The sequence below is a fragment of the Erpetoichthys calabaricus genome, chromosome 2 (genome assembly GCF_900747795.2).
Source record: "Erpetoichthys calabaricus chromosome 2, fErpCal1.3, whole genome shotgun sequence".
NCBI lineage: Eukaryota > Metazoa > Chordata > Cladistia > Polypteriformes > Polypteridae > Erpetoichthys > Erpetoichthys calabaricus.
Window position 1 is genome coordinate 118,080,268 of NC_041395.2, and position 23,256 is coordinate 118,103,523.

The following is a 23,256-nucleotide window of genomic DNA, read 5'->3' on the forward strand; positions in this document are numbered from 1 at the left end:
AGCAACAAGAAAGTGGCTTTAGAAAATAAATGAAGGAATGCCTTGTTAAATCAGGGAACATTTAAATCATAAGTGAGTCTGGCATGATAATACACTAATTATACAAATAAATGCAATAGCAGCAATGTACATATGCAACTAGTGCCTTTAGTCTGTCATGGTCTCCAAACAGAATAGGTAAAAATAGAAATTAAATGTAATTATGTAAAGCAATTATCCAACTTGCTCACTTTCCAACTTAAAGCAAAAATTCCCCCATCCCCACCCAAACTACCCATCCAACACCAGAAAAGAAATATACAGGAAGTGAAAACATTGCTCATTATTTTTGGAATAATACAAATAGCACGAGTGTTTCAGAAAATGGCTTGTCATTTGTCTCTTTGAATTCACTTTCAGTTCAAATAAAAAACATTTCAGGGTGACATGATAGTGTAATGGATAGCCTTGCCAGGATGTTTGGGTCAGTGTCTTGCTTGTTTGAGTTTACTACTTTTCTTTCTATCGTTCTAAGACTTGCTGTCAGGTTGACTGGCAACTCTAACAGCTGAAATTATATTTTAAAAGATACAACAGTTTAGCTTTACTTACTGTCTTTCATTTTGAAAGTGTTGGGACAAAAACATAGTCATCACATTGGCACATTGATTAGAATTCCTTCCTCACAGTCCCGCAGCTCTTAGTTCAGTAATAACTGAGTGAAGTCATTGGACACTCTATGTCTATGTAAAATTTCTCCCTATCTACAATATTTTCCTCCTTTATACCAAAGACATGAAAAGACATGAATATGAAATTAGCTAATGTTTCCAAAATGACACAGTGACCTCCATTGTCCAGTGTTCTTTCCTGCCTTGAGCCAGATACTGCCAGGACACACTCTAAAACTGACAAACCTGAACTGTACAAAGTGAATTCATGGGATAGTCTCCATCCTGTGTCTGAGTGTTCAGGGTCTCCCAATATTTTTTACAACCCCATCTTGGAAAATGTTAGGATGGTACGGAAAATGCAAATCAAAACAGAAAGCAGTGACTAGTAAATAAATGATATTTGACCTACAACATTATAAGAGCCCATTATTTTATTGTTTTTTTTAAATAAACTTATTTTGATTGTGATACTTGCAACATATTCCAAAAAGATTTGGACAGTAAAGAATTTAGCACTTTGTAATGTTGCTTTTCCTCCTCACAATCCATATTACTAACCGAGAATGCTAAACCGGATGATGGACGCAGGCACATCCGGCAATGGGCCGTAGCTGCAAAAAGACGTACTGCGCAGGCGCAAAAAGAGTCCGCGAGAGTCGGCTGAGGAGCCGAGAAAGGCGGACAAAAGAGGGCGAGAGAGGCGGATGAGGGGCCGTGAGAGGCGGACAAGACCACAGAAAAAAGGAGTGAGCACAGGAAAAAGGAAAAGGCACATAAAAAAGTAGTCAAACGCAGGCAAAGCACGAAACACATTGCACACGAAACTAGACCCAAAAAAAAAAAAAAAAAAGAGGCTCGCGCACAACAGCAAGGCACCCCCCCCCCCCTACAGGCACCGGACGGGACACACACCAAGAGGGGGATTCAACAAGCCCATGGAACACAAAAAAACCCCACAGACCCTACAAGCAAGGGACGGGACACACACAAAGAGGGGGATTCAACAAGACACAGGAACACAAAAAGAAAGAAGACGCTCGCGCGACAACAATCCTCAACTAACCCCCCCCCCCCCACACACACACATCCATAAGAAGTGACACCCAAAGCCACATATTCTAAAGTGAACATCAACACCTTCACACTAGACAGCATAGGTGTCAGCATTGGTGGATCTCCTTACAATACAGCACTATTAACCGTTCAACTGCAGAAAAGGAAACATATTAACAGTGACTGCGATCCTCCTTATTACTTATCCATATTTCGCATGCTGAGAAAGAAACAAGTCATGAATACACGGTCACGGGTACAAAACGAAAAGGAAAGGATAACAGGAACAAACACACGAACACGAAAGAAACAACAAAATAGACGGCTATGCAGCATAGGTGGATCTCATTACAATAAGGCACTATTAACTGTTTAACCGCATGAAAAGGCTCCATATTAACAGTGAGTGCAATACTCCTTATTACTTATCCATATTTCTAAAAGAAAAAATGTCTCGACTCCAAAAACGCAAAGCTCAACTAAAGCTTCTAACTAACGATGTACCTAAAAGTAAAAACTTTATGAACTGCATTAGATCCTACAATAGTTCATTTGCTTTTGCATCTACCGGAGTAAATATCAGGCCACCAAAAGGCAATGGCCCATACTGCTTTCGCATATGTGCACAAATACTGCATCGCATTGGAACAGTGCACCCTGAAACAAATCAACAACGCAAATATTCACAAATCTACATCCTAGATCCACATGATGCAAACTTTCAATCAAAGTGCTGCATCGCAACAGGCACGGATTCAAAACGAAACACCTCCCGTCTCAGACATACGTTGATGGCAGCGAAGGGTACAACGGGCTTCTCACACAGCACAGGCAAATCGATTACAGCTCCAAAACAACACGTCCCAAATACTACACATGCAACAACGCGCCTCTCAAACGGCACAAGCAAAACATACACCAGGAAAATTCATTCGGATTAATGAATGTCATTTGCAATCATTGTCATTCAGTTCACTTCCCTGAAGAAACAACTGGCAATACAAGTTATACATTTACACGTTGTTGTCAAAAGGGTCAAATTAGACTGCCTTCTTTACATTCATATACTGAATATCTACAGAAGCTAATGACTGACGATGTACCTGAAAGTGAAATCTTTATCAACTACATTAGATCCTAAAAATCGGTATCCACTATGAACATTAACGGTGGCACTGCACGTGACATCCGTCTTGAAAAAATGTTGTTTATTGATGAATGTTCAATGGCATGAAGTCACTTACTCAACACCATTCATAAACTTCTACAAACATTTATGAATAATAATATTCGATTTGGAGGAAAGGTACTTTTATGAGGAGGAGATTTTAGACAGTGATTAGCTATTCTTCCAGATGCCATGCACTCAGCTATTGTTCAGTGCACCTTAAAATACGCAGACAATTGGCATTGCTTTCAAAAGATACAGTTAGTAAAAAAGATACGATGTCCAGAACCAGATCATAACAATTGCTTATTACAACTGAGAGATGGTACACTCACCAATACAGATGGACTTCAGCCACATATTATTACAATTCCTCAAGCCTTTATCTGCGACGACTTAGTTACAGAGAGATTTGGAACAGCAATCTCATTAGACCAAATGACCCTTTTAACACAACGCACTATATTATGTCCAAAAAATATTAATGTGGAAAACATAAATACCCAAGTCATTCCATTACTTCCTGGAGAGACACAACTCTTTCTAAGCTCTGACAAACTTGACTCTGATCACAACAATAACCATCTTAAATGACCTTACAAGTTCTGAGCTGGAATTACCTTTTACACTTAAACGGCGTGTACAAAGAAATTTTCAAATAAACCTTTACACTGTGCCACACACTTTATTGTTTGCTTTCTATTTGCATCATCTACACCGTCACACTATTCTATATCTCATTCATACATCACGCTCTTTGTCATTCCCAACACCAGGGGTTGGCGAGCGAAGCGAGCAGGGGGCGGAGCCCCCTAGTACTTGATAAACTTTTACAGGCTGAAGACAACAATTTGTTGGTGTAATTTTGTACCATTTTTCTTGTAAACAAGTATTAAAATTTGCAACAATATAGGGTTTTCATTGTCGCATTTTGTGTTTCAAACATGAGCCACACATTCTCAACTGGGAACAAGTCAAGACTGTACGCAGGCCAGTGACACACCTGCACCCTCTTCCTATGTAGCCTTGCCTTTTTAATGTGCGTAGAATATGGTTATGCGCATTGCAAGAGGTACACATGTCATAAATGTAGAAAAGACGGTCCTTGCGTGTGTGTGAACTGTTAACATTTGAATGTGATGATTGCATATAGCGCTGAACTGACCTCTCTGTACTGTTGTTGCCTCTGCATGTCCTGGAGTACAAAAGAAACAGCAACATGTGGGGACTGGCAAGATCGGGGAAAAAAAACACGCGGTGTTATGCGAATGAATATGAATAATATGAATAATGTTGTATCCGTGCCACAATGTTTTCTGAAATGTACTGTACGGGTCATAAAATGAATAATTCCAAATATCATATATACCTATGTCTCTGTTTTTTTTTTTTTTGACATCATAGACCATAAGGTGCATACTAATTCAGTGTGAGCAGGAACACTTAATAAAACTGAATAAAAAAAAAATCAAGTGACAGTGAGATAGGAAGAAGGCAGATTCACCAGCGTTTGTGTGTCAGCTTTCATCCCTCCAGATCAGAGAATGTCCAGTTCCATTGCCCCAAAACACCACTCACATCTACGGTTACTCCCAGTTTCAAATAAAAACTAACAGCGTCAGATCCCTATGTATCGCGATCGTGACTGAGAGAATAAAAGTGAAAAAAAAAAAAAACGGTAACTTTCACAAGTCCTATAAATGTACACCGTCTGTTATAGACTCAAACCAAATGTATGTGAGTACTGAACAATTTTAACAATAAGAGCAGCTCACTACTGAAAACGGCAAATATAGGAGGCAGTCAGGATCAAACCGGGGACTCTTGATTACAAGTCAGCAAATCTTACTGCTACGCCACGGAAGCTGTTGTATCATCTTTGAACCTTTTGTGAAAGTGTTTATTTGATCTTTGGACTTCAGGCTTCACACATTATATAGTTTATGCCAACATTTTGTCATTTACTACTAAAATATGACAAACGTTTCTGTTTTAACAATGTGTTTACACAGATTATTGTAGAAACGGAACACACATGAAATGCATGTGTTCCAAATAACGATCTGTTATTTCCACTCTAAAACTCTAATAATAATAATTCATTACATTTATATAGTGCTTTTCTCAGTACTCAAAGCGCTATCCACACAGGGAGGAACCGGGAACCGAACCCACAATCTTCCACAGTCTCCTTACTGCAAAGCAGCAGCACTACCACTGCGCCACCTGCACTTCACTCCCAGATAATCAATCAAGGCATGAGCTGGGAGAACTTTGTGCATGTTCTGCGGCGGTGGGGGATGGAATAGCAGGCTGCTTGCTGCTTGTCTTAATCGGCACATTTACAGGATAAAAGACGCTGAGGGAGAGGTGCGAATGGATTTAAGGTGGGCTGGATTTTTCGTAGGCTCTGGTAATTCTAGTGTTAAAAGGGCAGAATAATGTTGTTTATCATTGTTCAAGTCCAGGTTCTGTCCCCTCTTAAATAATTCACTGCTACACAAAAAAAAAAAAAAAAATCAACAAGAAAGACCTTTTTACAACTATTTGTAAAAATGTGTTTTTCTACATGCTGGCTCTGCTTAGAATCACATAGTGAATGGTGGGAACTGAACATCTGCTTTAAAATATGGCCATGGGATTACACTATTGAAACCCCAGCACATTTTCTTGGGAATTTAGTGTGTTTTATTTAATTTACTGCATGATGATGGGTTGAAACCTGGAATAAAGCCTTCTAATATGTGTGCAGGCTGGCAGCTTTTAATTTCAATGTAAGAAACCTCTTGAGAATGTGCCACTTACAAGTTGGAATTCTACCCCTAAATTAATTAGTTGGGCCCATCATGTTTCAATGAGTGCTTCTGAGAAGGCAATGTAATGCAGAAGAAGGGGCGGCATAAAAAAGCATAATAAATGCCTGAGGACAGCGTTGTACATACAGTATGCCTGGCATTATATAATTAAGAAAAACTAACAAAAAGGAACCTAGACCTTTCACTCCTACCCTAAGAATAAAATATAGCTAAATGATAAATTTCGGTATAATTTATAAATACAGGGCCACACAGTGGTATGGTGAATAGTGCTGTTACATCACATCTCCTGAAACCTGGGTTCGATTTCTGGCCTTGCCACTGACAGTGTGGAATGTGCATAGTCACCCTGTGCTTGAATGAACTTTCTTAGGCTACTCTATTTGCTCCAAAATCTGAAAGACATGAAGTTTAGGCTAACTAGTAGTTCTAAAGTGGCACATATAGAGTGATTATAAACATGTCCTGAAATTAAATGGCATCCCATTTGGGACTAGTTTCTGCCTTGCACCCTATACAGATGGGATAAATTTCGGCTTCCTACCGCAATGGATGAAAGAAGGTTAAAAAATTGATATATACTCTGAATGATTTATTATAATTATGATATCTTCTGCTGTGGTGTTCCCTTGTTCCATGGACTCACTATTATTTCTTATTCATTTAGAGGATTGTCGGATCAGTATTGTCACATGTACAGAGTACAGTAAAATTCTGACTTGCATGTGCTAATTAACATGCAACACATTGACACTCTGTTATCATGAATCATGAGTGCATGCAGACAGTGTGTTGTAGTGGTTAAGGCTTTGGACTTCAAAACCTGAGGGTGTGGGTTCATATTCCACTATTGACACTTCATGACTTCGAGTAAGTCACTTGACCTGTCTGTGCACACATTGGAAAGACAAAAGAAATATAATCAATTTTATCTCTCAAATGGTGTTAAGTTGCCTTGGATAAAGGTGCTAGTCAAGTAATAATTAAAACTAACTTACCTGAAAAAATATATATTTTTAAGTACATGCATGTAAGGACATTTGCTATAATTCTACCTTTCTGGCAATGAAAGGCCATCCATCCATCGATTTTCTCAAACATTTGTGAAGAATCTGGTAATGTGTTGTATATTATTCATTTAGACAAGAATATTAGACTGAATTTAATCAAAATTATTAATGGCACCAAGTTTCTATACATAGCAGATTGTAGTAAAGCAGCTTACACTAATAAGAATAGTCTTGTGCTTTAACCTTTGAGAAGATGCACAAGTGTAAAGAGTAGTGGTAGGGTGGTCTCTGTCTGCATCTAGGCCATGGCTTGAGTTCCACATAAAGATAAATGAAGGGCTGACAAACAGCAAGGACCATCACAAAGATCATCACATAAGATACATATGTAAGCAAAGCGATTGGTAATGTATTATTTGAGATGCAAAGCAACATCTGAAGTTGTTCAATATGAAAGTTTTATGTAAAATAATGATGAATTGATATGCTCCAAGAGACTGGGTTCATATCCTAACCCAGTCATGGTGTCACCTCTAAATTGGCTTGGTGAGTGTAAGTAAAAAAGACTATTTGTTAAGAAGGACTGGCTCATTGCTCAGGGTTTTCTCATGCCTTGCTGGGAAGACAGATTCCAAAACCCCCACCCCCCCAAATTTGGACAAAACTGGTTCAAAAAATGGATGGACAGATGGATGAATAATCTGCTTCAGATCACGATGAAGTCAAAAAGCAGACAAATAATGAAAGCTGCACAAAGCACTCTTGCAGTTGTTGGCCCGTTTTGCGTATTCTTGCTCAAATGTTAATCCCATGCCTGGCTGCATAATGTTACTGTGAGGATAGGATTACTTTAAAAGCCTACTTCTGTACGTTACACTGGCCTGTTTCATGTGCATAATCCTGTTTTGTTCTTTTCTGCCATGCAATGCTCAGTAAGTGGAGCTTAATGCTCTCTATTAGCAGTGCCAGTTGATTTTTATAGTGGCAATCAGAGAACGGATTCTCATTTATTTTTACAGAGCAAGCTTTTACCATTCAAAAGGACAGGCAACATCCTTCTCTTTAGGCTTCTGTACAAGACAGATTCTCAGCATGGCTGATTTCATACACATGGATTTCAGTCTGGCCCACAGGACAGACTCAGCACAGCAGACAGCAGCTAACTGCAATGACCCCATTGACGTGCTACAAAGACGGGAAGAAAGAGTAAGAGAAAACCACAGCCTAGCAGAGCTACTCTGCACATCCGCCCAATCCTCTCAGCTCACACATGAGCTGTCTTCTCTTTTTATCCTTTAATCATGCAGTATCCTGTACATGCCTGAAATCATTTAAATGTAAGCATTCAAATGGTAGAGCTATGAAATTAATCACACTACACTAAATGGTATCCAGTGAAGGGTTACAGTCCAGTAATTCTTTCTGGTTTCCCATTATCTAATCCAAAATCAAGACTTTTCAATAATACATAGTGAATAGGATGGTCCAGAGAAAAGGAAACATGTAGGCAAATGGTGACAACAAAGCATATGAACAGTATTGAGCCTGCACATGAGAAAGACAGGAAACTGTACAGTGATGCTGGCAATACAAGTTGCCACTACAGGTTAAGAGGAAGGACTTTTACACACAATGCCATGATTTGAGCAAACCCCCACAGATTGCTCCATCTGTTTTGGGCTCATTTAATTTTATTTCCTTACTATTAGGAAGAATACTGCATTTCAGCATTGCTATCACTTTCAGGTTTGATTTTATAAACTGCTCAAGCCTGTGTATAAGCAGCTTTCTGTTTAAACACTGGTTTTCTATTTCCAATTCAGCATCAGATGTTTCCATTAATTATTATACAGTAGCCTTAGGACTGTATTTAGCTGTGAAAATGGAGTGCACTGTGTGTGGTGCCGAGGCACTGCCTTGTGCAACTGGTTAAGAGTTAAGGTTTTCTACCTTCTACGGGGTTGTATACTAAGTGGATTTTAGTAGTATACACAGAGTGCAGTGAAATTCTTACTTGCATGTCCAACCAAAAGGTAACACATAGCCACTCCCTGGCACCATGATAATCAATGGAGTATTAAAAGACATAACTTCACTTTCATTACTGCGAATCACAAATCAGCTTACCAAATATATTTTATATCCCTGTTTCCAAGTATTTGTTATATCAGAAAGGCACCCTCTTATTGTTATGGAAACAACACAATCCTATGCATTTTAGAAATACTGTAGCTGTTTATGATTTACTGTAAGATTTGGACTTTGGCTTAAAGATTTGACATTTTGTTTCTGTTATCAACTTTGGATTTTGAGCTAGTTGTTTGCTTATGTTTCCTAAAGTCTTTAGTTTTTGAGTTAAAGATTCCTTTCTCTAAATCTCAAATTTGGCTTGTCTAATATAGCTTACTATTTAGGGCTTTTCTTAGATAAAGTTTAGTTACTTCTTACTTAGTTCTTTCCCCTGAGAATCTTCAACTGTTTGTTTTAAAATTCTAATTAACTTCTCGTACAGGTCTTCTTATTTTTCAATTTCATTTCCATTTAATTGTGTTAAGCATCTAATAATGTATTGCTTAATTTTGCATAGTCTTGAATTTCTTAATTTTGTATATACCTACTCACATTAACCTACTGACCTATACCTATTCTACCTTTAAATTTAATAAATGCCCATTTAACCTTCAATAGTTTTAATGCTTTTCTTATATAATTAATAAACTCATTGATTAATTAATCAGTCCTGTTTAATGTTTTATCTCAGTCAATCTTCAGTTAATTGTTTAGGGTATGGATGGAATTCCACTGCAAGCAGAGGTGCTAAAGAAAGTATCACTTCTACAATGATTTCCTCAAATGTAAGTGATATGTACTACTCAACTTAACTACAGGAAAGATATGGAGGAAACTATTGCTGTGCTTTATTTTATTTAATACTCTTATTTTAGCATTTTTTACCTCAATGAGATGTTTTCAGCTTCTATCCATTCATCTGTCTACCTAATTAAACTATATAATATTTTATAACTGGACTATTGGGAGCTAAAAACAAAAATTGGGTTGCACCTCACCACACGGCAAGTTGTATACATGTGTATGAGATGAGGAAGAAAAACTGGAATACTGTACCCAAGAAAAAGGGCGGCAAATACAGAAAAATTCCCAACAGGCAGTCCCTTGGCTGAGATTTGAACCCAAGGCATATTAAGCAGCAACACTAACTACTGTGAATAACAGCGTTCCAGTAAAACATTTGGAAAACCAATATGGACACTTCCAGGAAAGCCTTTGTTGTGCTTGCTCCTTTAGAATAAATAGCAATTGACAATAACACATTACATGGTATTTTGTGCCAAAAACTGTTGCAATATGTTGACAGACAGAAGTTGAACAGTGTATGACTAATTTAATGAGAAATAAAAGAACATACGTAAGTAATAAACAGTATAATACTACAGATTTCAATAAAGTCTTCAGTGTTGCCATTTTAAATTGATGTCATAATCTGTAGTCGGAAATACTCAGACTTCACAGCCCAGCCTAGAGTTTCTGAGTACGAGACTCAACTTAACATGGAATTCTGGATGAAAATTCTGACTAGGACCTTGGAAATTCTGACTTCCCACTTCAAAAGGAATGCTGCATTATTGCTGTTACCTATTGGGACTGCTTTTGAGGGGCCTTTGCCCCTGTGGCTTCTTACACAATAGCATAGTACTTAAAATGCCATGTGTCTCACCTCCTTTAAATAATCTAAGAGAAATTCTGGCACCCAGGTTTTATGCAGTACATAAGATTATGGCATTAGGATTTTATTTCTCTGTGACTATAGCAGTTTTTCTTACACTTGCTTAAAATGGTATTGAATCTGAGATCAGTTGTACCAAGCATTTATAACGTAAGGATAAATGGTGGTGTTTTAAAGAATAGTTACATTTCTTGCGCTTCTTGAAGCCACAGTGAAACCAAAAATCAGCTTTATTACTGCTATTTATTTCTTTCCACACTAGATTAGTCCTCTTTACTGTTCTACTTCTTTTCGCACTTGACCTTGTGATTCAATGCTTTTCTAAAGCAGTTCAGTCAAGGCACATGCTTGCGATTGGTTGGAATTTGCTGAGCATAAATTTAAGCCAATATCTCAGTCTGTCTATACTTTCTTTTCAATTTTGAACCTGACTGATTCAAAATTTTTCAATTTTTTGTTTTTAAACACCACAAGGAGTTTTAATTGAAATTTTTAGACTATTATGCTGTTAGCAGTCCCTTTTCTGAGACTTTTCTAGACCTTTTATATCATTTATAGCCCAAACCACTGCACTCAACATCCTCTCTCTCTCTTTCTGGGCCCTTCTCAATTAAAATGTATTTATATATTTTTGCTCTTGGGAGCACTAATAATGGTCTCTGGAGGAAAGCTTGACTCTGTTTACAAGCTAATGCTAAACAAATCCACCTCTAATAGATTTCTTCATCAGCTGTGGCTGAAAGGGTGGAATAACGTCTAGCCTAGTCAATCTTCTAGAACTGGCTTCTGTCTATGGCTCCTGCTAACCTTCTTGGCTGAGGTGGGAAAGTACGTCCTCCTAAAGAGCTATGGCCCAGGGTTTTTAGGACTGTTCTAAGGGAATTTCTGCGTGCATAGTGATCACAAGCTTAAGCTAAGGACTGTAAATGACTATTTTCTTACAGAGGACTTTGAGACTAGTGTCTGTAATTGAGTCCAGGTCAAAGTTTACTATAAAGGTGGTCATCATGTTGAGGGAGAGAGATAGAGAGACTGGTGAGAGAAAGTGCTGCTCCCTAGTGTGTTTTCTGGCAAGGAGGTGGGTGAGCCCTTAGAGTTTGCCTTTATATTGTACTTTGTTGAACACTATACAGTGGGGCAAAAAAGTATTTAGTCAGCCACCAATTGTGCAAGTTCTCCCACTTAAAAAGATGATAGAGGCCTGTAATTTTCATCATAGGTATACCTCAACTATGAGAGACAAAATGAGAAAGAAAAAATCCAGAAAATCACATTGTCTGATTTTTGAAAAATTTATTTGCAAATTATGGTGGAAAAAAGTATTTGATCAATAACAAAAGTTCATCTCAATACTTTGTTATATACCCTTTGTTGGCAACGACAGAGGTCAAATGTTTTCTGTAAGTCTTCACAAGGTTTTCACACACTGTTGCTGGTATTTTGGCCCATTCCTCCATGCAGATCTCCTCTAGAGCAGTGATGTTTTGGGGCTGTCGCTGGGCAACACAGACTTTCAACTCCCTCCAAAGATTTTCTATGGCGTTGAGATCTGGAGACTGGCTAGGCCACTCCAGGACCTTGAAATGCTTCTTACAAAGCCACTCCTTCGTTACCCGGGTGGTGTGTTTGGGATCATTGTCATGCTGAAAGACCCAGCCACGTTTCATCTTCAATGCCCTTGCTGATGGAAGGAGGTTTTCACTCAAAATCTGACGATACATGGCCCCATTCATTCTTTCCTTTACACAGATCAGTCGTCCTGGTCCCTTTGCAGAAAAACAGCCCCAAAGCATGATGTTTCCACCCCCATGCTTTACAGTAGGTATGGTGTTCTTTGGATGCAACTCAGCATTCTTTCTCCTCCAAACACGACGAGTAGAGTTTTTATCAAAAAGTTCTATTTTGGTTTCATTTGACCATATGACATTCTCCCAATCCTCTTCTGGATCATCCAAATGCTCTCTAGCAAACTTCAGATGGGCCTGCACATGTACTGGCTTAAGCAGGGGGACACGTTTGGCACTGCAGGATTTGAGTCCCTGGCGGCGTAGTGTGTTACTGATGGTAGCCTTTGTTACTTTGGTCCCAGCTCTCTGCAGGTCATTCACTAGGTCCCATCGTGTGGTTCTGGGATTTTTACTCACCGTTCTTGTGATCATTTTGACCCCACGGGGTGAGATCTTGCATGGAGTCCCAGATTGAGAGAGATTATCAGTGGTCTTGTATGTCTTCCATTTTCTAATAATTGCTCCCACAGTTGATTTCTTCACAACAAGCTGCTTACCTATTGCAGATTCAGTCTTCCCAGCCTGGTGCAGGTCTACAATTTTGTTTCTGGTGTCCTTTGACAGCTCTTTGGTCTTGGACATAGTGGAGTTTGGAGTGTGACTGTTTGAGGTTGTGGACAGGTGTCTTTTATATTGATAACGAGTTCAAACAGGTGCCATTAATACAGGTAATGAGTGGAGGACAGAGGAGCCTCTTACAGAAGAAGTTACAGGTCTGTGAGAGCCAGAAATCTTGCTTGTTTGTAGGTGACCAAATACTTATTTTCCACCATAATTTGCAAATAAATTCTTTAAAATCAGACAATTGTGATTTTCTGGATTTCTTTTCTCATTTTGTCTCTCATAGTTGAGGTATACCTATGATGAAAATTACAGGTGACACTAAACTGGCTACATGTAGGCTGCTCTAGGAGTGGGTATGCCCAGCGGTCAACTTGTATCTAATCCCGGGTTGGTCCCTGTCTTACTCACAATTCTGCCACCATAGGCTCTAGCTTCCTTTGACCCTAAAATTGTGATACTGCACGGATGGATGGATTATATATTCCCTACCCCCAGTATATGAGTAAGAGCCCGATGCAATACATAAAGAAGCTGTTACATTTTACTCTCAGTCTGACCTATATTAGCGAACGAGTGCCAAGTGTACATTTTGGCAGTTTGCCATAAAGCCTTGTATAGAGTGAAAAAAGGGCTAGAGTTCTCATTTGAGCTGATTACCATGAAGCTTTATAAATTACTTTGGTAAAAACACAGAAGTGCACCCCACCCTTAAACATGCCAGACGAGGTGAAGCTCCGAACAGAGCATCTACTGGTGATGTCAGTTCAAGTTTCATTTCTAAACATGTCAAATTATAGCATCTATCTTTCACATGGGAGCATAAGGTCACCTACCCCGATTGTCCTTCACACTTCATCTTGACTAACATTCAAATCAAAACCGAAGCTCCACCCCCCCCTCAGCCATTTATCTGCTACTCTGGAATGTAATTATTTTACACATAACTTGTTTACACTTTACAGTGCTGTGTATGAACTCAAAATTAAATATACATTTTTAATAAATAATCTTTAATGCTGTTCATGATCAGAAGTGGGCAGAAGTGATGATGTTTCATCTTTTATTTTATATTAAAGCTGTGCATCTTCTTTACTTAAATTTTGTCACATTGACTGGTACTGCTGTTTATGTGACATGTCAGAGGAATAAGTGTGGAGTGTTAGGGGTTAAAGCAGATGGAGTGGATTTTGAAGGTGGCAACAAAAAACTCATGCGTGTTGGTAAAAAGCACAATAGTACTGCTGTTCCACAACTCCAGAGTACAAGGTTCAAATTCTGACCTAGTCTGCATGTTCTCTTTGTATCCGTGTGGAGTTTCCCCTTTGATATCCAAACAATATACAATACTTTCATTAACTCTAAAATGGCTACAAGCATGTATTTGGGTTCATAAATAGATGGACATGGTCACACTATTTCAATGTGTTAGGGTTTGAGACAGTTTGAGAATCTCAACAGTTTCTCTCAATATCCTGTGCTATTTTGCAATGTGTTCTCTTCAACTCTGTGAAGCGTATTATTATGCTCACTGTGGAAGTAACTATACAAAATGAGAAAATATTGAATCTTCACTTTCAAAAATTATTTCTAGATTAAATTTTGGACTAGATTCAGCACAAACATACAAGAGGTTGTACAGGTATTATGGGTTTCTGCTGTTACTGAAAGTATGTAAGTTCCTAACAATGTTACTCATCTTTCCATTTTTTTAAACTCATCCTTTACATTGAAGGCTGGTGGGTAGCTACAGCCTGCTCAGTCAGCAATAGATGAAAATCAGGAATCCAGCCTGTCTGGAATGCAAGTCCATCATGAGGTATATTCATTCATATATCCATGCTCATTTACTGCCAGTTAATGTGTGGTCCATCATTGGGAAGCAGAAGGGAAATGAATAATTGCAGACATAAACATGCAAACCTCCCATAGACAGTGAATGGGCTGGAAATAAAGTCCAGACTTCTGGTGTTATGATGATGCTGCTCCAATCATTGTACCACTGAACCGACCTCCATGTATTCATTCATTCATGTAAAATAATTAAGTCAATAATGTGATGCACTAGAGAATTACCAACTTCACATTAACATGCGCAAATCTTATAAACCTTTATTCTCTTGGTGTGATAAGTGACTAATTATTTTAATCATTAGGTAAAATGTTACATTAATTAGAATTTGCGCATCTGTTTGTGAGAATTGTGCAAGAAAGTGGGAACATGTGCCAGGGTTAAGCTTCCTCCTGAATTCTGTTTAAATTACCACTCAGAAAGTCACGAGGCATAAGTTATTTCTTAAATCCTATGTAGCTAACATCTCAGTCTACAGATTATATTGTCCACATTTCAGCTTTACTATAATATTAGGCAAAGGTTTAAAAAGTATTGACTTTAGTTTCATGAGTACTGGCACAACACTGACTTTCTTATTTTTCACTACACTATTACCACCAGACCTTAAGAACAGCTTATTGCAAAATATGCCATATCCATTCAGAAAGTCTTAAGGCATAAATGGCTTCTTAAATCCTATGTATCTAACATCCCCAGATCAAGACTATATTTAATATATGGTTCTAACATCCCCAGATTAAGACTATATTTAATATATGGTATTCTAAAATAAAAGTTTAAAAGAATTCCTATTTTAAATATGCTAACAACAAAGAAAAATGAACAATTAGTTAATGGTTATTGGACATCCATAACAAAATAATCATGTTTTGTACAAAATACGGAAATTGGAGGATATGGGTGTCTGTTAAAAGGATACAATCACAGAGAGTATATTCTTTCTAAAGTATATTCACACAGAGAGTATATTCATTCCTAAACATATGCAATCTTCTTCTTGCATCTAAATTGCAGCTAATCTAAATTTTTGTAGTTTAAGTGGTAAATGTCTATTCTAGGCCATGCTGTATAGCCTTAAAGTGTCTTTCACAGAATTTGTGGGGACAACTGTAAACAAAACTGGCAATGTGACAGACATGGCAAACAGAAACTGTTTGAGTAAAGGGTGAAGGAGGGAAATTAAAACATAAACAGGTTTAGTAAATACATAAAATGTCAAGTCAGACCTGACTCCATGTGCCTTTTGTAGATTTTAGAACTGCTATTTATCATAAACATTCTTTGGATTTTATTCTTGCTTTAATAAAATGCTGTGAGACATAACTAGCTGTGAAGGCACCAAATAAAAATAAAGGCTGATAAATGCCCTGGGTGACATGGCAGTATAGTGGTCTTAACCCTAGTTTTAATCCTGGCCTGGCCTGCTGCCATTAGGAACTTCAATGCATCATCACACCATTCATACAGTACCTTCACTCCACTCCAGCCAGAAGCCATAGGAAGATATTACAGACTGCAACTTTCTGATTTTATTTTTTTAGCATCATATTTATTATATGTTTTTATTCTATTGTCTTGTATTGTACTTCGATATTTGCGTGTTTTATGTTTTTTGGTTTGATGCAGTATAAATTTGAATTTCCTCTTTGGGATTAGTGAAGTACTGTATATCTAATCAAATCTAACCACAAAGACATACAGGTCAGTCAGGTCAGGCTGGGGAGCATGCACTGGTACAGCGTGTTGCCGTACACACTAAATGACGAAACAGCTAGGGATCTAGGTTGGCAACCCCCCAGGCAGACACGCGGTCTAGTCCCACCTTCTGGAAATAGCGTCCATGTCTCGCAACCATATAGCAAGACAGAAAACACCAGGACTCTAAAGTCTTGGACCCTTGTCCTTTTACATATAGATATCGGGAGCGCCACACACCCTTTTCCAGCAAACTCATTACTCCCCATGCTCTTCCAATCAGCCTACTGACTTCATAGGAAGAGTCACCATAGACATGAATGTCACTACTGAGGTAAGTAAACCTCTCGACAAGGTCGACACTCTCTCCGCAGACAGTCATACTGCTGATGGCCTAAGAGGTCATTGGTTTTTATCCAGGACACTCGCAAGCCCAGATACTCAGACTCTTGAGAGCCCCGATCAGAGCCTCCATTGACTCCATGAACATCACAGCATCGTCAGCAAAGTCAAGATCAGTGAATCTTCCTTTGCCAACACATGCCCCACAGTCACTGGACCCCACAACCCTGCCCAACACCCAGTCCATGCAAGCACTGAACAGAGTAGGAGCAAGAACACACCTTTGACAAACCCCAGAATCATCTGGGAAAATCGCAGAGGTTCCGTCTCCACTCTGCACATCACTCACAGTACCAGTGTACAGGCTGGCCAAGATATCCACCAACCTCGAGGGGATCCCGTGAACTCTCAGAATGTCCCACAGGGCAGCTCAATTAACTGAGTCAAATGCTTTATGAAAATAGACAATGGCTGCAAAGAAACTCTGATGATATTCATGTTTGCGCTCCATGAGAACCCTCAGTGTCAGGATGAGGTCGATGGTAGACTTCTTAGGCATAAAATCAGACTGCTCCAGTCACTTGTAGGTGAGCAAGTGATCACGGATGTTACTGAGGACAACCCTAGCATGGACCTTACCCGGCACCGGGAGCAGTGTTATCCCCCAGTAGTTGCCGCAATCCAGGCGATCACCCTTCCCTTTCCAAATAGGGATGACAAGTCCCATTTTCCAGGCAGTTGGGATGATGCCAGTCTCCCAAATGGAAGCAAAGATTCCTTGCAATGCCAGCCAACTTCATTGCAAACTGGTATTTTGAAGCTCATTGAGTGCTTGATGACAGCACCTCCAGTTACAAGCAAATTGAAGTCTCCAACTGGTCACAGAAATTTTTAGTTCCGTAAACTGATGAATCTTCTTCCATTCAAGAACACAAGATGGTGGGTTCACATTTTACAGGTGCACCTGTCCCAAATGACCTTTGTTTACTAAAAAAAAATCCACACTCTGCGTTTTGTATAAAAACAGATCTACTCTGTTGGACACAACATTCTGACACAACCTACCTATTACTTTCCTCCTTGGCAATTCAACTAATGCAGTCAAAATTTCGTAATGTAGACAGTTTCTCTAAATTTTGTTTTGGTATTAATTTTAATTGTTCCAGGTGTTTTTACTCAGTTACTTTCTTAAATATGGTTTTGTAACATGAATACAAAATACATTACATTGTTTCAAAAGAGATCTGGTAAATACATGGATAAATACAAACTGGTTAAAAGATTCACTAGAAAAAAATATTCAAATCTTTGATTTTTATCCTCAAAGTGATGGTCTCCAACTGGCTCATATTATGTGTGATCTCATATGTATAATCTAAGCCTGATTTAAAAACACAATCAGAAATATACTGCAGCATACATTGACAAAGTTAAAAACACATCTAAATGCGAGCACATTTTTGGAATCCTTTAATGCATAGCATGTATAGCTTAAAACTGTATTTCATTAAAATGTTATAAAAGATTAGAAAAGGTGTTAGTTTAGTTTGATCTGATTTCTAGCTATACAATAAGTAACTGCAATGGAAAGATTTCTCTATATATGGACACGCACACAAATATGTCAAATATAATCAGAGTGAACCCACAGTGCTCAAAGTACTGAATGGTTCAAACCAGGAGGTTGGCTCCTGTGTTAGGCCGTCCTTAAAAATGTCTCTCTATTCTAAAGAAAAATCCTGTAGAGAAACAGTACGGCTACAATACGTGATCTTCACGTTAAGATCACAGAAGACACTTAAAAGACCCGTGAGATTACAGAGATTGGCTACGGAGAATCTCACCGGGACCTTAAACACGACACTTTGTGCCAAGAGATTGACCCAGGACCATCTCGCGATGACGTAGAGCATGAGATACTTGCAAGACATGCACTACTTACAAATATTTAAGAGCAAGGGCAGCCAGCAACACACTCACTCGTGTTTTGGCTTTGAGCACACACAGATCCAGGGCTCTCAGCGCATATAAAGTGTATAAGGGCAATACGTTATAAATAAAACGTAGGCGACAAAGCGAAAAAGAAAGCAGCACGGAGAAAAGAGACTCAAAAGCGTTGGACAGACAAAAAAGAAAAAGAATAATCTAGGTGCAAATTCAGAAAATAGGGAATGTAATTATCAGCCCGGAACAAGTGGAACTGAAAAAAAAGCACATCCAATCGGGACATTTGCGCTATACACATTCAGAGCAGGTTAGAGATTATGAAAGTAAAGGATTTCCTCCCACAAACCAAATATATGGATTATGTAAATGAGTTTGAGTTGGCTGGATGTATGAGCAGGTCCTTTGACAGACTGATGCCCCATCCACAGTTAGTTCTTGTCTTGTGCATGGTGCTGCCAGTATATGATATTTCCCACTGCATCCCGGAATTGCAGTAAACCAGATGCAGAACATTATGTTAAGTTAAATATCTCTATAATTAAGGCAATGTGAAAATGCGGTGCGAACATTTACAGTATATGAGCAAAGGTATAGAAAAACAAAATGTTTTCATAAAGTTTGTTGGATACTTAAAAGCTATGGTAGCATTCTCTATACAGCATTCAAAATGAAAAGACCAGTTAGCCTGTGTGGGCTTACACATATCTGGCATTCTAAAATGCACTATCCACTTATAAGTCAAACAGAGCCTCGTATTTCTAATCAATGACAAGCACAGTAATTGTACAGCTAGGATCCATTTACCTATGTGTCTCCTTACATTTCTCAGTAACTTTTTGCTACTGCAGGTATTCAAGACAATTAATCCAGTTTGTAGTTTTACACAGCAGTTTCTCACAAAGGGTAAGTGCTGAGTTGCTGCAGAGCAAAGAGAATTGAGCAGCAGGCAGATGCCGTACATGTGCCAGAGCATGATAAGACCCCTTTCAATAACGAACAGCCTTGGGATGAAAGAGTTCCCTCAGTACTAGAAGGTCAGAAAGACCACTTCTTTCGTCTTTCCCCTTAATGATTTAAATGACGTGGCCTACATTTCCTATGTGGTATTATAGGTGCTCACTCGGGGAGCCTGTCACTGCCTTTCACGATCAAACTGTGGCTGAAGCTGCTGTACTTCCTCTTTTACTAATGCTGACTCGGTTGTGCCGTATGTCAAATCCTACTGTCAGCTGATCCCATGTACTTACCCAGCATTGTTTTATATTCTGATGTGATGCTGAAACATTTTCAGGCTTTGTCTAGTGCTTTGCAAAGCACCTTATGTTTTTAGTCTTTCTGTAAAATGTGCTACATTTTAAAACATATGACAATCTATTACATTTGTTTATTTAAATATGAAAGCTATAATTAAAGATGCAGGATAAAGGCCTTTCAGGTCCTAAAAATGTGGCTTTTGTGGCAAACAATGTCACACTGAAGGGAAAGAAAGCAATGTAACTAGCCAGTCTTACACAGCTTCACCTAGAGTTGCAGCAAATTTGGGATGAAACTCAATTTTGGCAAACAACAAGCTATCTCAAAACCGTGAAATACTTGAGTCATTAAAAACCAGAGGATAATTTTACTTTGGTAGAAGCACTAATGATAGAGTTGAAAAACAGAGAAGTTGGGCAGGCTTATCCAACGTAACCCTGATGAGACCATAAAGCAGTGCTGAGTTTGAACAAGAGAAAAATGAAGTGTAGAAATCAAAGAAGGGCTCACTCTGTTTTTGTGATGATAGCTCTGTCCTTCTTCTGGTGCCCTTCAACCTTTTTTACTGTAAAGAACAATTCATAGGCTATAGAAAGCATGTAAAATAAATCACAGCAGAACAGGACTTTTAAATCCTTCAAAGTGAATCCAGTAAGTTTGATATTTCAGAAAAGCAATTCTGTCACAAGCAAGGATGGCATGGTGGCATTATGTTTAACACTGTTGCCACAGAATTTCCAAGTCCGGGCTTTGGGCTTGTCTTTGTAAAGTCTGCACATTGTCACAATGTTCAAGTGACTTTCTACAGGATATCCTGAGTGTCTCTGAAACTCCAAAGACACACAGTTGATGTAGACTAATGACTCAAAATTGAACCTGCTATACTATGTGTGTGCATGGGAACTGGGAAAGGAGGGCTTGAAAAATGAATGACTCCCTCAAAGTACTGCTTCAAGGTAGTGTGGACTCTTTAAAACTTCAAGTGATCAAGTGTCCTTGAAGCTGCGAATGCTGTGTTTTAGGCTTAATTAAGCTGCCATTGGTTACTGGCCTATGTACCATTCACAAGTGTTGTTAGATACTCCTTCCTGCTGCCTACTAGAACGCCTGTCAATTGAACTGATGGTACTTCTAGACAGCAAAATGAACACAGGCTGAAGCTGTATAGCAAGGACAGCAAAGTCTTAGGAATTACAGTGTAAAAAAAGTAAATGGTCATCACCAACCCTTCCTAAACTTTTAGGATCTGAGCATTTCATTCCAGGCCTGTCATTACCACTGTAGTTTATTGAGCACTGTAGATCAACTGACTCAAGCCAGGAGATGCTAGAACATTACTCTAACAGAGTTCTCCTGATATATCAGAGGAAGATGTTTGCCAGCCTTTGACAGTGTGGCAATGATCTCTACCAGTTTTGCAGCAGGCATAGCAAGAAAACTCATTCACTGAGCAGAGCAGAGCCATGATGAGTAGCCAGCAGGTAGAAATCTGTTAATGAGCTGCGCTTGAGACATGACTGAGATTAACAGCAATTGCAGGAAGCATTAACATTCAGGTCTCATCGATCGTACTAGCTTGAAAAAACACTGTGTATTTTGAAAACCGTTGTCATGACCTGATGTGAGCCTTAATTCACTTATTTGAAATCAATGCTAATACGGTTACTGCGTGGAAAATAAACACACACATATTAACAGCAAACCAGACAACACAGAGATGTACACACTTTGTTGTTGTTTTGCTTTTTGCTTCATTTTTTTCCTGTGGTGAACTGATCACTGGAACCACTGAATTTAGATTTCATATAACCTTATTTAATGTGAAATGAAATTCTTCTCCTCCAAATCACATAGCCTCCATTCTTTAAGGCATCCTCTCTTCGAATGGACTGAGGCACCCAGCAGCAACATAGGGGGTCAATGTCACATTCTAATTCTAGACAATTTTCACAAGACAGCATCCTTTTCATCAGTGTCAGACTCCACATGCACTTGTATTCACAAAAGATTAAACACTTAAATACAATCTGATTAGGCATTATTGCAAATGTGGAAAAGCGAGAACCGCTGCTCTCTACTTTACCAGCAATCATGTTAGCAAAGGGAAAACACTTGCTTTTCCATGAAGAGAGATTATTAAAAATTTCCATAAGAAATCTGAAGAGCAGCTTGGCACAAATCCCTAGGCTGCACAGAGTGGACACCTTGGCACCCAGCAATTAAAATAATAAAGCAGGTTCTACAAAAAGTAGAAAAAGTCCCCATAACAGTATATAAAATAATAAATTCCTACATATACAATATATAAAGCAATATAAATATATATACAATATACCAAATTTACAGTACAAATAAAGATGTATATGAATAAGCTTGCTCCTTCTTTCATATATTCTTTTATATTTATATAAAGTTTCTCCCTTTACATATATATATATATATTATATATACATACATACATACATACATTCATACATACATACATACATACATATATACATATATATATATATATATATATATATATATATATATATATATATATATATCAGTAACAGTCTCTCTCTCTCTGTATAAAGTTTCTTTCTCCTGTTTTCCATTTATTTTGTCTGACTCCTTGCAACAGTAAACTTGATTAATGTCACAGAAAATGTGTGGACTTATCTATTTAAGTATGTGTGTGTAAATATATAAATATTTAAAATAGATATGGGTATATGCAAATATTTATACTATATACAGTATATGTATTCATATCAATATACACACTCAGCAGATACAAAACTCTAACTACTACTGGGCCTTCAGAACAGCATGCTACTTTACCATAATGAGGATGGTCTTCGGTCTGCTCATTCCATCACAGTCATCAAGTGGCAAGAATTCAAGTGACAACTGCTCCTGGCGCCTTGTGCAGATATGTGCACAATTCCTTCGTACCACAGAACGAAAAGCTTGAAGCAGAACAATGCTGGCAGCACAGCCCATATCTGCATCCTGAAGCTTACAGAATACTTTCTGTGTTTACGCTCTTATGTTGGAAAGACAGTGAATCCTTGTGCCTGAAAGAAAACTGCCTACCAATGCAGCTGCAAGCAGCTGGATCTCCAATCAGTGCCTGGAATCTCAGTCAGCTGATCAAAGAAAGAAAGGAAAAACAGTGTCTCTCTCTCTCTCTCTCCCTCTCTCTCTCTCACACACACACACACATGCAGAGTCTGTATATTCAGCGCATAGCAGCACTATGTGAAGAACAGCAGAATGGTAAGAACTCCAGGTGTCAAAAACGTATTCCGCATGTTTTCCTGTAAAACAACACAGAAGTGAAAGATTTGCCCAGTGTGGAGAGCATTTCTTTCTCTGCATCTCC

At 38.5% G+C, this 23,256-nt stretch overlaps 1 protein-coding gene across 1 annotated transcript in view; it reads right to left on the reverse strand.

The window, feature by feature from the left end:
- dock10 (dedicator of cytokinesis 10) overlaps window positions 1–22,939 on the reverse strand; it is a 264,702-nt gene extending 241,763 nt beyond the window's left edge. The window contains 1 exon segment of the mRNA XM_028794429.2: window positions 22,713–22,939. Within this exon segment, the coding sequence (XP_028650262.1) occupies window positions 22,713–22,874 (162 nt within the window). The 5' untranslated portion in view covers window positions 22,875–22,939.
- Between the last annotated feature and the right edge of the window lie 317 nt (window positions 22,940–23,256).